This window comes from Peromyscus leucopus, chromosome X (assembly GCF_004664715.2).
Source record: "Peromyscus leucopus breed LL Stock chromosome X, UCI_PerLeu_2.1, whole genome shotgun sequence".
NCBI lineage: Eukaryota > Metazoa > Chordata > Mammalia > Rodentia > Cricetidae > Peromyscus > Peromyscus leucopus.
Genome location: NC_051083.1, coordinates 106,604,143 through 106,619,196, shown reverse-complemented (window position 1 = coordinate 106,619,196; position 15,054 = coordinate 106,604,143). Strand labels below are relative to the sequence as shown.

The window sequence follows — 15,054 nt, the reverse complement described above, 5'->3', positions numbered from 1 at the left end:
CCAACAAAATAGACTTCAAACTAAAATCAATCAAAAGAGATCAAGAAGGACATTATATACTCATCACAGGAAAGATCTACCAAGATGAAGTTTCAATTCTGAACATTTATGCCCCAAACACAAGGGCACCCACATATGTAAAAGAAACATTACTAAAGCTTAAACCACATATAAAACCCCATACATTAATAGTGGGACATCTCAACACTCCACTTTCACCACTGGACAGATCTCCCAAATCGAAACTTAACAGAGAAATAAAGGACTTAACTGATGTCATGACCCAATTCGACCTAATAGATATCTACAGAACATTCCATCCTAACAAGAAAGAATATACCTTCTTCTCAGCACCCCATGGAACTTTCTCTAAAATCGACCACATACTTGGCCACAAAGCAAATCTCAACAGATACAAAACAATTAGAATAACCTCCTATGTTCTATCAGACCACCATGGTTTAAAGTTAGATTTCAACAACAACAAAAACTACAGAAAACCTACAATCTCATGGAAACTGAATAATGCTCAACTGAATCACCAATGGGTTAAGGAAGAAATAAGAAACAAATTAAAGACTTCCTAGAGATCAATGAAAATGAAGACACCACATACCCAAACTTATGGGACACTATGAAAGCAGTGTTAAGAGGGAAATTCATAGCACTAAATGCCCACATAAAGAAGTTGCAGAAATCCCACACTAGTGACTTAACAGCACACCTGAAAGCTCTAGAACAAGAAGAAGCAAAGTCTTCCAGGAAGAATAGGCGCCAGGAAATTATCAAAGTGAGAGGTGAAATTAATAAATTAGAAACTAAGAGAATAATACAAAAAATTAATGAAACAAAGAGTTGGTTCTTTGAGAAAATCAACAAGATAGACAAGCCCTTATCCAAACTAACCAAAAGACAGAGAGAGAGAATCCAAATCAACAAAATCAGAAATGAAAAGGGGGACATAACAACAGACATTGAGGAAATCCAGAGAATTATCAGGTCATATTTCAAAAACCTCTACTCCACAAAACTGGAAAACCTAAAAGAAATGGACATTTTTCTGGATAGGTACCACATACCTAAGTTAAATCAAGACCAGATAAACTATTTAAATAGCCCAATAACCCCTAAGGAAATAGAAACAGTCATTAAAAATCTCCCAACCAAAAAAAGCCCAGGACCAGATGGTTTCAGCGCAGAATTCTACCAAATCTTCAAAGAAGAGTTAATACCAAAACTCTGTAAATTGTTCCACATAATAGAAACAGAAGGAACATTACCAAACTCCTTCTATGAGGCTATAATTACCCTGATTCCTAAACCAAACAAGGATGCAACAAAGAAAGAGAACTACAGACTGATGTCCCTCATGAACATTGATGCAAAAATACTCAATAAAATACTGGCAAACAGACTCCAAGAACACATCAGAACAATTATCCACCATGATCAAGTAGGCTTCATCCCAGGGATGCAAGGGTGGTTCAACATACGAAAGTCCATCAATGTAATACACCATATAAACAAACTCAAAGAAAAAAACCACATGATCATCTCACTAGATGCAGAAAAGGCATTTGACAAAATCCAACACCCCTTCATGATAAAAGTCTTGGAGCGATCAGGAATACAGGGAACATACCTAAACATAATAAAGGCAATTTACAGCAAGCCAACAGCCAACATCAAATTAAATGGAGAGAAACTCAAAGCAATTCCACTAAAATCAGGAACAAGACAAGGCTGTCCACTCTCCCCATACTTATTCAATATAGTACTTGAAGTTCTAGCCAGAGCAATAAGACAACATAAGGAGATTAAGGGGATACAAATTGGAAAGGAAGAAGTCAAGCTTTCCCTATTTGCAGATGACATGATAGTATACTTAAGTGACCCCAAAGATTCCACCCAGGAATTGATAAAGCTTATAAACACCTTCAGCAACATAGCAGGATACAAGATCAACTCAAAAAAAATCAGTAGCCCTCCTATATACAATGGACAAAGAAGCTGAGAAGGCAATTAGAGATACATCACTCTTTACAATAGCCACAAATGACATAAAATACCTTGGGGTAACACTAACCAAGCAAGTGAAGGACCTATATGACAAGAACTTTAAGTCCCTGAAAAAAGAAATTGAAGAAGATGTCAGAAAATGGAAAGATCTCCCATGCTCATGGATAGGCAGGGTTAACATAGTAAAAATGGCTATCTTACCAAAAGCAATCTACAGATTCAATGCAATCCCCATCAAAATACCATCACAAGAGGAATCTTAAAACAATTCATCTCACAGAATTTAAGGATAGAGCAGTTTTTACCAGAAGATGTAGAATGTTGGTTATGGTATCTACCAGTTGATCACTGAGAACTAAGCTATAGTTTGACATAGGTAGTTCGGGTGTGATATTGCATAAGGTTGTTGTGGTTTGCATAAACTATGCCCCCTGTATGCTTGGGTATTTAAATACTTGGTTCCTGGCTGGTGGCACTGTTCAGGCATGCTTAGGTCATCTTAGATAGAGTAGCCTTGCTGGAGAATATGTATTACTGTGGGTTGGCATCTTCCACCTGCTTTGGTCATGAAGTTTTGTCACAGCCACCGCAAAGTAACTAATACAAAGCTGATGATAAATAGTATTTTACTGTAATAATGTACCTTTCTTTAAAAAGCTAAAGGAAAGAAAGTTGAACAGGCTCACTAAAATTGATAAATATTCAAGGAAACATATATTTGATATTTAAAAATCACATAATATATACATAATACATACTTTATATCAGTTAATATATGTGAATATATAGAGAGCTGTATAATTGTTACCTCATATGATTTATGATAGGCATTATTGAGTCAAAATTAATTTTGATGAGGAGATAGAGAAAATGAATTCATTTTATACCACTGGTGGAAATACAAATTTGGTTTAAATGAAATATCCCTATAACTTTTGGGCATTTGAATCCTGGGTTCCCAGTTGGTGGCTGTTTGGGAAGGATTAGGATGTATGGGCTTGTTGGAAAAGGTATGTAACTGGGGAAGGCTTAACTTTACAAAAGACTAGGGATATCCCCAGTGTGTGCTCTCTCTCTGTCTCTGTCTCTGTCTCTGTCTCTCTCTCTCTCTCTTACTCTTGCCCACTTTCCCTCCCTGCTTTTCTTTCCCCTCCCTCCCTCCCTCTCTCTCTCACTCTTTCACACACACACACACACACACACACACACACACACACACACTTGCCCTCCCTTCCTCCCCCCCCTCTCTCTCTCTCTCACACACACACATACACACACACACACACACTTGCCCACTTTTCCTCCCTTCCTCCTTTCCCCCTCCCTCCTTCCTCCTGCTTCCTTTTTTCAGATCTAGATGTGAGTTCTCAGCTGTTGCTCTAGCTCCATGCCTGCTGCCATGCTCCCAAACATGATGATGATGATGATGATGATGAACTCCCATCCTCCTGGAACTATAAGCACTAAATAAACCCTTCTTTTTATAAGGTGCCTGTGCTGGCTAGTTTTATGTCAACTTGACACAAGTTATAGAGATCTGAGAAGAGGGAACCTCAACTGAGAAAATTCCTCCATTAGTTCAGGTTGTAGGAAAGCCTGTAGAGCATTTTCTTAATTCGTGATTGATGGGAGATGACCCAGCCCATTTTGGTTGGTTCCATCCCTGGGCTGGTGGTCCTGGGTTCTATAAGAAAGCAGGCTGAGCAAGCCAGAAGGAGCAAGCCAGTAAGCAGCACCCCTCCATGGCTTCTGCATAAGCTCCTGCCTCCAGGTTCCTGCCCTGTATGAGTACCTATCCTGACTTTTTTGATAATGAACAGTGATATGAAAGCATAAACCAAATAAACTTTCCTTTCCAACTTGATTTTGGTCACGCCGTGTTATTATAACAACAGTAACCCTTAGATATTGCCTTGGTTGTGGTTTTTAATCATAGCAATAGAAATTAACTAAGACAACATCCCTTATGAAATACTGCATGATAGACATCCCCCTTTTTTGTCTAAAATAAAAAAGTTATAACTAATATAAGAAAAACTATATACAATAAGTATAATAACTATATGCAATATATATAGGCAATAAATACATCAACGATGTCTAGTCCATTTGCATTTGACAAATGCAGCAAAAATACTCCATTATCTATCCTATTTTTGTAAGTGCAAATTGTTATACCTAATTCACTTGCTATCCTTACTTGTATCACCAACTAAAAACTGTCTTTTGATGTCTTTCAAACTTATACACTTTATACCTCTTTAGTGAGTTTCTGTTCTGAATTTGTTAACAAGGAAAACTATAATTGTAACTATATAATCTTCAACTCCCTCAGAGACCTGAGAAGGAAATAATATTACCTAGTTAAACAGGAAGTGTAAACAAAGAACTTTCAAAAAATGTGAGGAATGACAAGAAACCGTTGGCTGCCTAGTCACCTGAGGTTTCTCTGCAACATTGGGGCATCCATCTTTGGCCTACAGGCCTAGCATGACTGATAAACTCATCTATGAAGCAGGATTTTCTAAAGAGCCTTCCTACCTTGTCTTGGCAAGGACTGGCAGTCCTTCCTTTTGTGTCCTGCTTGTCTACTTGGATAGCATACTGTCAGCAGTCAAGGCAAGGGCACTTTCTTGCCCAGTGGCTAACTTTTGCCACAGTGAAAGTAAACTCCATTAGGATTTTCTTCAGTGCTCATCATTTTCTCCGAAGTAGATTGGTGCTGCCAAGAATAGACAAGTCTCATTGTCACAAAAAAAATCTATGTTATTAAAACATCTTAAATGGCATATTCTGAAAAACTCTGAAGTAATTGACGATGACCTGTCTATCTAAAATATATCTTGGTTTGACCTTGAAAACATACCTAATATGACTATAAGTTTGATTGTAATCACTAACTAATAACTTTCATTTCTTTACATACTAATTATTTGGTAATAACATTTAAGGACTAGCAATTTGCATTACACTTTAAAATGAACTATATAGGTACAATACCTTGAACAAGATTAAAAATATATGTACAGTATATTCTAACAAAATCAATCTCAAATTTTTATCAATATATGTAACTTATATGCAATATACAAAAATCCAATCTAATGTAAACTATTTAAAACTAGTAGTCACCTTTTAAAAGTAGATTCAAAAATCTACATTTTTACCTTAATATATATATATATATATATATATAATATATATATATATACTCTCTTTTTTTCTTTGCAGAGTAAATTCAGTAATATATCCTTTATCCATTATTTCTATTTCTTTTTTTAGAGTAAAATCGATAATCTATCCTTTATTCATCATTTCTGTATCTTGTTTTCAGAGTAGATTCAATAATCTATCTTATATCTTATCATATCTATATCCTATTTTTTCCAAACAAGAACCCTAAATCTAATCTCCTTTGTTTAGCTTTTTTTCTGACCATTATAAATTAACAACTTGTAACCCATCATCCTGAACAATGTCAATTATTCATAACCCATTGAATGACCAAAAACCGCCCAACCCACCCACCTCTTGGGAATGTGGGCATAGTGTTATTAAAACTACTTCCTGCTGTCTGGGGTGAAAGCATCTATAGGGGATCCTGAAAAGGAAAATTTTGGGTTAATTGTCAAGTCCTGGGAGAGGTAGCTGTATCATTTGTTGTCCAGTCTCTGCATAATGTGAAAATGCAATATCTCCGAATAATCTTTGAAAGTCATTAAGAGTCCGTAATTGATCTCTCCTAATTTGTACTTTTGGGGTCTAATTTTTTGTAGACCTATTTTATATCCTAAATAATTAATAGAATCTCCTCTTTGTATCTTTTCAGGAGCAATTTGTAATCCTGAACAAAGCAAAATTTTCTTTACTTCTGGGAATCTATCAGGAAGGGTGGTACTGACCCTCCCCACTTCCAACAGTGGCTAACTCAGGCACCTATTAGTTTTCTGAAAAAGTGTCATATGGCATAGGTCACATGCCAAATATTGCTTTATACATTGCCTGAATATTTATGTATTTACTTCCAATCTAACAGAAGGGACTGCATCAACATCCTCAGTTATAAGAACTGAGGCAAATATTACAGGTGGAATTTAACAGAGATTATAAAATTATTATAATCTGAGGTAATTATTTCTCAAGCAGATCATTTTTCTTGTGAGAGAAGGGGGTGTCTTTTGTCTGGTTTTAGACAGTGCCATTAACTAGAATTATATTCAAACCCAGTCCCAAGATGTTGATGTTGAGCTTGAAGAACGTTTAGCCAGCCTTCAATGTACTAACAGGGACTCTTGAACCAGCAGCCACTAAGCTGATCATGTCCACTTAGTTCTAAGCCCATTCTCTGAGCAGCAGTAGTAGGTAGAGGGTGAGGTCCACAGAAATTTTCTACATGTTCATGTTCATGCAAGGGTCCTGTGGTCAGTGTGTGTTCGCACCTTTCTCTCATGTTCTATTCTCCAATTACCTTTTTGTTTTTGTTTTTGTTTTTGTTTTTCGAGACAGGGTTTCTCTGTGTAACTTTGTGCCTCTCCTAGATCTTGCTCTGTAGACCAGGCTGGCCTCGAACTCACAGAGATCCACCTGGCTCTGCCTCCCTAGTGCTGAGATTAAAGGCTTGTGCCACCACCGCCCAATTATCTTGCAATTCTATACAATTCACTTTAAGTGTCATCTCTACAACCTAGAAGGAACAGGCAGCATGTACATGCATGCAGATGCAAGCTAAAACTCATTCTACATGCATGCCCTGGAAGCACGGTTTAACTTCACACGACCTTTCACAAGCCTGTTCACAGTGGCTCCCTCAGTTCCTCATCTTTGGGCCACACCCACCATTTATGCACCAAAGCAAATACCACCTACCTCAGCAAGAGGTCATAAAGCACAGAGCAGTCAGTCAGGGAGGGAAAAGCCTATGGCGCCCATCTGGAGAGGAGCATGTGGACTTCAACCATCTGGAACATGGAAAAGTGTGGAGCATGCGCAGAAGGGCGCATTGACGTCACCCTTTCCTGAGGCCTTCTCTTGACACCTCATCAGTAGTAGGGATGACCAAACAATAGGTCTCCAGGGCGGTCATTCCTGGGGCCCCACTTCTCTCTGTGGCTTTGGCCCACTACTAGTCATGGCCCGCAAGCTCTATTGGCGATATATATACGTTGTGAGAAATGAGAATGGTGAGGAGATAGCTGAGGTCCCCACCTTAGAGGCTGCCTTGGCGATGGTGGGTGGCAACTCTAGTGGAGGTGACGCCTGCTGTGTAATGGCACTAAATAATGGGAGCCACCAGGTCCCTGAGAGCCAAAACGACTCTGAGGAGAGCAGTAGGGACCCGAACTCCTCTTCCTCGGAACCTCACCAGGAGGAGCCAAAGCCCTCAGCCGAGCGTGTGATTCGGATTCCGAGGCGCCGTTCCTCATGAAGGAGACGGCGAACCACATTCCAGTTCACACTGGGGCAGGTCGAGGAAATGGAAAAGATATTCAAAGAAACCCAGTACCCAGATGCGCTTGCCAGGTATGTGTCTCACACCAGGAGCTATCCCCAACCTCCCTGTTGTCACATGTTGAGATGTCCTTTTGTTCTTCCAGGCCCTGGTTTCCTATCATCCATCCCTAAGCCACTGCTGTCTTCTCCCTCGGTGGTGGGTACAGGAGGGTACCTTGTATAGGGGTCAAGATCAGTATTAGCGTGTAGTGTTGACCTGAAACAAGTGTACATAGTCAATATCACTCATTTCGAGTCATATTTTAATTACTGTAAAATATAGAGACATGAGTGTAGTGTGCCAAAATATTCACTAGTGTAAAGTTCACCAGTGTTAAGGATTTACACTTTGTTGGGTGACCTCCTCAACATGTAGTCTCATCATCTTTTCAGGGACTATGTCCCTATCCATCAACTCCTTTCAGTATCCTGTTCCCTTCCTCTGGTGCTGTTTTTTAATTTAGTATAATTTGCTCAGTGTACACTTTGGCATTTATTTTGAATTTTTAATAGTGTATTAAAATTATTCATCTGTATTGTTTAAAAACTTTTGTAAGAGGTGAAATCATTTCAAAAGCAAGACTAGTTCTGTGAATGAAAGTTAAATGGGGGTGTGAGGGAGGATAGCAATATAAAAAAAGCATAGAAATCATTTATGACTTTGCATTTCATGTAAAACACTGCATGCTAAAAAATTGTGGATTTTTTTTTCTACAGAAAAGAACTTGCAAATGCTTTGAATGTTACTGAAGTCAAAGTGAAGGTCAGTAAATCCAAGCAAAGACATTGAACAGTCAATCCACAGCCTTCCTCAGGTCTTGGGAAGCCTTATCCTAGGCACTTCTTTTTTTCAATTCAAGATGATTTTTTCATTTTACATACCAACCACAGTCCCCCCTCCCTCCCCATCTCCTGCTCTCATCCCCACCCATCCCCCACTCCCACATCCACTCCTCATAGGGGGTAAGGCCTCCATTGTGAGTCAACAAAGCTTGGTACATACATTCAGTTGGGGCAGGACCAAGCCCTCCCTCCTTCATCAAGACTGACCAAGGCATCCCACCACAGGGAATGGGCTCTAAAAAGCCAGTTCACGTATCTGGGATAAGTCCTGGTCCCACTGTCAAGGGACCCCACAAACAGACCAAGCCACACAGCTGTCACCCACATTCAGAGGGCCTAGTTTGGTCCATGAGCTCCCATTAATTCAAGTCAACTGCCTCTGTGGTTTTTCCCATCATGGTCTTGATGCCCCTTGCTCATATAATCCCTCCTCAATCTTTTCAACTGAGCTCTAGGAACTTGGCCAAGTGCTTGGCTGTGCATCTCTGCATCTGCTTCCATCAGTCACTAGATGTAGTTTCTATGATGACAATTAAGGTAGTCACCCATATGACTACAGGAGAAGGCTAGTTAAGGCACCCTCTCCTCCACTGCTAGGAGTCTTAGCTGGGGCCATCCTTGTGGGTTCTTGGGGATTTCCCTAGCACTAGGTTTCTCCCTAACCCCATAATGGCTTCCTCTGTCAAGATATCTCTTTCATTGCTCTCCCTTTCCATCCCTCCCCCAACCTGATCATCCAGATACCTCATGCTCCCATCCCCCATCCCCTCCCTTCTACTGACTTCCCAGTTTAAGAGATCTTAACCATTATTCTTTCCTGGGGCAATCCATACACGTCCCTATTAGGGACCTCTTCTTTACCTAACTTCTCTTAGGTGATGGCTTGTAGCCTGGTTATTCTTTGCAAGAGAGGCTAATGCACTGCAGCTCTAGAGGCTGATGCACTGCAGCTCTAGAGAGGTTGATGCAATGCAGCTCTAGAGAGCCTGATGCACTGCAGCTCTGGAGACTGATGCAATGCAGCTCTACAGAGACTGATGCACTGCAACTCCAGAGAGGTTGATGCACTGCAGCTCTAGAGAGGATGATGCACTGCAGCTCTGGAGACTGATGCAATGCAGCTCTATAGAGACTGATGCAACTGCAGCTATAGGGAGAAGGTTGACACAGAACACAGGAGAAAACACCCATGGTCTCCTGTTTACACACTCTTCAGTGTGGCTTTTCCCAAGGCCTCACTTCTGATTTCCCCTTTCCTCTTACAAACGTAATAGATAGGCTTTAGGAATCAAACAGGGGGAACTCTGACTTAATATGAGCCCACATGAGTCAGCCACTGGGGCTTTATGTGAGTTCATGGAGCATCAGGATGGAAGTAGGGCTTCTCGTCCTTTGGTTGGTCTTCTTTAGACTATACATCCACATAATAGGCAGGGAGAGAAAGTACATGGACGTACAAATGTGCAGTTTGAGAACTTCCCAATACAATGGACCCTCTTTCACTTGGAGCCTGAGAGGATGGTGACATGTAACAGGTAACTGTGACTGTATTTCCATAGGTAGACCATATTTAGGAAGAGCTGATTTATGACTACTTTCCCCACACTGTTGTGGACCATCTTACTCTTTGCCTTTTGAAGAAAGATGGGCTTTAGATGTCCTGGTGATGCAGCAGGGCCTAGTGTGCCCTCTGTGCTGGACAGGATTCTGGAAATATAGGTGAAGCAACGATATTATTCTTTGTCCTGATCCTGGAGAACTTTTTATAGCATGAAAGAATATACTGTTCAGATTTACCGTGGGTGGAAGTTACCCTTTCTGATGAACTCCTGGAGATGGTAAAGGTTTCAGTTTCCTTATGTCATTTAGGTTAAGTTAGTCAACTTTTACAAACACTGGAGGCTGCGATGTCAAAACATTGTCCTAGCCTTCTCTTCCTACCACCTGTTCACTCTCCTGAAATTTCAAGCACCAACAATCCCATTGGCACCTTGGAAGGCTATTTTCTTTCTAAAAATCTTCCATGCTTATTTCTGTTGATTAATTTCTTCATACTGAAGATTGCTTTTATAAACAGAAAGCTGTTCCCCTCCATAGGCCTTTAAAATGTGCTAATATTTTATGATCTATAATCTCTGCCAAACAAGAGGAACATATCACTAGTGAGGAGGGTATTCTGCAGCTGATGATCAAATGTCAGGAAGAAGACTTTCTCTTACCCAGTATATTGAATTAACATCAAGGACCTGGAACAAGTTGTAATCTAAGCTTTCCATCCAATTAAAAAGAAACCATTGAAGTGTTTATACTGCTGGAAAATGACAAAATCATGGCCTACTGCAAAAGTTGACACACAGTTGGTGTTTGCTTTTGTGAGCTGAATAGAAAGTCAGTGTTATGTGCCTTAAAGTGTTTTTTATCTCTTGGCTCTGGGGTGGAAGCCAATGCTAAATCCAATCCTGTCCTCTGATTTTAGACATGGTTCGTCAATCGAAGAGCTGAAGAGAGAAAGAGTGCAAGGCGTGTAATATTACAGAGCATACCTCCTCGTATTGAAAGGGTCCTTCTCTTTAGGGAGAGGGACGACAATCCTTAGAGTGCAATCTTTGTTCAGGAGCTAGAGGGCAAATTGGTGACACATGTACTCAATGTCTAGCTTCACTAAAATTCAGCACTCATGTTATCAATAAAATGACGAATTTCCAAGTTATTTAATTTCATATGCTTTGTGGGGTTTTGTAGTATATAGATGAACACTCTGCAGGAAATGCCATTTAAACAAAATGACAAGTTCTGTTTTTAGGGGGTGGCATTTCTAAGTCATGGGTATTGCTTGCACAGATGACTATTCCCTAAACATGTTAGTTGTGAAACAGTGGATCTCTTAAGCCTTCTTGACTCAGGCTTACTTGATCCTTTGAGCAAGGGATTCAGTAGTAACCCTGCAAATGGAAAATCTACGGAGAAGGTGGGCACAGAAAGTATTGATGATGATGATTACTTTTTATTTGAGGAGGGGTCACAACAATTCTTTCTTTTTTCTTTCAATGAATATAGACTTTTTTGTCACATAATATATCCCGATTATGGTTTCCCTTGCTCCTACACCTCCCAGTTTTTCCCCACTTACCCTCCCATCTGGACATATCTACCTTTCTGTTTGTCACTAGAAAACAGCTCAGGTGGGTGGAAGCCACCCACAGGCCAGCCTCGGTACTCAAGGAAGGCCTGGGCTGACTAAAGACATTGACAGGCAGGAGGGTGTCATTATGATGAGCAAATGTGTGGTGGAGAAATGGGAGAAAAAGCGAGGCAGAATGGTTCATGTGCTGTGGAAAGAGGTGGAACAGAAGAAGCAAAGGTGGTGAGGAGCCGGCTTAGGTGGGTGGCCTGCTTGTCACCCAGGGAAGTGATGACACCTGGGCCCAGGCTCCTGCAAAGGGCCATGTTTGGGTCCGTGGTCCTACTGTAGCCAGGGTCTGTGTTGAAACCCATGGGCCATGTTGCCACAAAAGGCCACAGGATGACCAGTGTCTGGGCTGCCACCAGTGAACAAGCAGGTGTTGGAGGACCATGCCACCTCAGGGGCTATACTGGTATGAGTGGCCTATGCTGCCACCCTGTGCCATGGTGACATCAGGGACTGAGTTGCAGCTGAGGGCAATGTCTGGGTCCATGGTTCCTGCTACCATTGAAAGCCATGAATATGTCTGGGGTCTGGGCTGTCACCTAGGACCATGTTGGTGTCCCTGCTTCATGCTCCCTCTGGAGCCATGACAATCTGAGTGCCTGTGCTACTACCCAGGGCCTTGGTGACATCCAGGCCATGTTGCTGCCTAGGACAATATCTGCATCCATGTCCTACTGCAGCCAGTGACTGTGTTAACGTCTGTGTCCTGTGTTGCCACCTAGACCACATGGATACCCAAGGTCTATGGCACAACCTGTGGACTTGTTGATGTCCAAGCCTCCAGAGTCATGCTGATCTGAGTAGCCTATGCTTACACCTAGGGCCTAGGTGTCATCTGGGCCCAAGTAACTGCTGACGGCCATGTCTAGGTTCATGTCCCTATGGCAGCTAGGGTCTGAGTTGATATCCATGGCTCCTGCTACCACCAAGGGGCAAGAAGATGTCCTAGGCCTGGTCTGCCACCTGAGATCATGTTGGTGTCCCACAGCCATGCTGCTGCTCTGGTTGGCCTGTGCCACCACCTGGCGCTGTAGTATGTCAGGGCCCATGCTTCAGTCTAGAGCCATCTCTGGGTCCATGGCCCCACAGCAGCCAGGGTTGACGTCCTTGGCATCTATGGTCACCATGGGCCATGCGGATGCCCAGGGTCTGGTTAGACACCTCAGACCATGTTGGTGTCTGAGAGCCATGCTGCTTGCTGCTGTGACCAAACTGGTTTGAGTGACTCGAGTTGCCACAGGGGACATGGTAACATCTGGGCCCGAGATGCTCTGGATGGCCTCCTCTGGATCTGTGGTCCTGCTGCATCTGGGGTCTGTGTTGACATCTGTGGCCCATGTTACCATAGGCGGCATGCATGCTCTGCCCTGTGTTGGCCCTAGGAAAGCTGGCCTGCCCCTCACTAGACACTGCAGCAAGAGTGCTAAGCCTGACCCACACAGGAGAGCTGGTCCCAATGACTCTGGCATGGAGAGCTGGTCCCCTGCACTCAGGAATAGATGGCCATACATCTCAACACAGGCATGAGAGAGCTGGCCCAGATGCCATGGGCATAGGAGAGCAGGCTCCACCCCTCATCTGAGGGGGGCAGCTCCAGTATCCAGGAAAGACCAACTCAACTACCATATCCAGGGCCTTGGATTGGCCCATGCTAACATCTACCCCATCTAGGACCTGCTGGAGCATGTGAAGGGACTGGTTCTGCAGATCTCCATGACTAGGGGCAGCCGTAGGATATCAGAGAGGAGTTTCAGTGAGGGTCAAGTGATGACAGTGTACTGGAAACCAGAGGCCTTGAACCAGACCAATGACTCATTGCAATTTTCATTTTCGGATGGGGCTGATTGAACAAAAGGGTATACTGCAGGACACACCGAGGATCCCAGTGCCACTCAAATGAATGAAGAGATGTTGAAGAAGTAGGAAAGACAGAGGAGAGATGTGGGGTTTTTGTTTGGTTGTTTCATTGATTTAGTTTGGTATTTTTTTACATTTTCTTTTGGGGTAGGGACTCTGCAAGGGTCAAGGGAGGATATAGAGGGACTGGGAAATGAGAAGATGTGGGGTCCATGATGTGAAATTCCCAAAGAATCAATAAAGAAATTGTGTGTGTGTGTGGGGGGGTGTATTAAACCATACAGCCGACAGACATCAGCTGATATTATGATGTTCTTGTCAGGACACGTGAAGGCTGGAATGCAAATCAAAGGCCAATGTTAGGCATTCAGGCAGTGGGGGGCATTCATCAGAAGCATTTGGTTTGCTGTGGAGACAGGGAGAAATCACATTGGCTGGACTGTTTCACATAAGCTTTCAGCAAGTCCAGGGCTCATGGCCTTTGAAGCAGTTTGTTGTCTGCAGCCAACTTCTGATGTCTGTCGGCTGAGTAGAAATCTGATGGTACAGCTGTAGACTGGGGACAGAAGTTAAAGTTTAGGAACTTAAAGGAGAATCTTAGATTTAGAACTTTCCCCTCAGGAAGAAACAGTAGGTAGGGAAGCTTAGGCTATTGATTGACAGGAGTACCTATCTGGAGTCCATTTGATGTGTGACATATGGATCCAAGTTGTGTCTTTTTATAGCTTATATGGATTTTTAAAATTTACAACAGATAAAATTTTAGATACATTACTATTAATGTTTCTAATATGTATAGAAATTTATAATGTAAAAAAGGCAGTAGACTCAAAGGTCTTTGAGTCATAGTAAAAGCTTGATGACACAAAAGATACAAAATCAAAAATATGAACATCTTTTCCCAGAGGGATGAAATTTTATATATAAAAGACAGAGATTTTTTAGTATAATAAAAAGCATCTTTAAGTCTATAGTTAGAAGACATCTTGACCAAGATGATGGTGAAATTACATGGCTGTTACTTTTTTAAATCCTTTTTTAAAACAAGAGTTGAATATATTGTAGTAAATTAAGGTTATTCACACACATATTTTTAATTATTAAGCCTTTTGTCATAAATTTTTAAGTTAAACTTTTGTTGTAGATTTTATAGATCTTTAACCACACTCAATATCCTTACAAATCTTAAAATACAGAAAATGAACTTAATAGTTTTACAAACTCTTAAGGTGAAGGTATTATTAAAGTATTATCGAGATAAAGTTCATATTTTAGCAAAAGTCTTAGAGAGTTCAATGAAGTCAGTAGTCTATGTTTTTGTCTGTTTTGCTTTGCTCTCTTTCCCCATCATAAAATCAGGTGGCTCATCTGACTCAGAACAGAGAGGAAAGGTTGTTTGGTCTTAGACACATGCTTGGGTCTAGGGAAAGGAGAGCCATAATCCAACTCCAGAGCCAGCTTTTTAATAAAGTAGAACAACATAAAACAATATTTCAGTATTATCCATATCTAAAAGATACCCAAATCCCTGTAAAACAGAATCCAGTAACAGGGGAAATCCTGGTTATCAAAGCAGCCAGGGCAGGAAAGACAGTAGCCTCAGTGATGGTCCTCCCTTGCTGGATCGCCCTTCACCTACCCTACCCCCAGGTAGG

The 15,054-nt window shown here is 41.5% G+C and overlaps 1 protein-coding gene across 1 annotated transcript; it reads left to right on the top strand.

The window, feature by feature from the left end:
- Positions 1 to 7,147: 7,147 nt before the first annotated feature.
- LOC119086613 (homeobox protein Rhox13-like) lies at positions 7,148 to 11,062 on the top strand. Its single transcript, XM_037198801.1, has 4 exons — positions 7,148 to 7,395; positions 7,447 to 7,539; positions 8,227 to 8,272; positions 10,829 to 11,062. The coding sequence occupies exons 1-4, from the start codon at positions 7,148 to 7,150 to the stop codon at positions 10,946 to 10,948; spliced, it is 507 nt and encodes a 168-aa protein (XP_037054696.1). The 3' UTR covers positions 10,949 to 11,062.
- Positions 11,063 to 15,054: the final 3,992 nt, after the last annotated feature.

What these genes read in the sequence shown, in the direction of transcription:
- LOC119086613 (XM_037198801.1), top strand. Translation starts at nt 7,148, where the DNA reads ATGGCCCGCAAGCTCTATTGGCGATATATATACGTTGTGAGAAATGAG. An exon ending in CCTCACCAGGAGGAGCCAAA is followed by an intron (nt 7,396 to 7,446) that starts GCCCTCAGCCGA and finishes TTCCTCATGAAG; the next exon opens with GAGACGGCGAACCACATTCC. An exon ending in TACCCAGATGCGCTTGCCAG is followed by an intron (nt 7,540 to 8,226) that starts GTATGTGTCTCA and finishes TTTTTTCTACAG; the next exon opens with AAAAGAACTTGCAAATGCTT.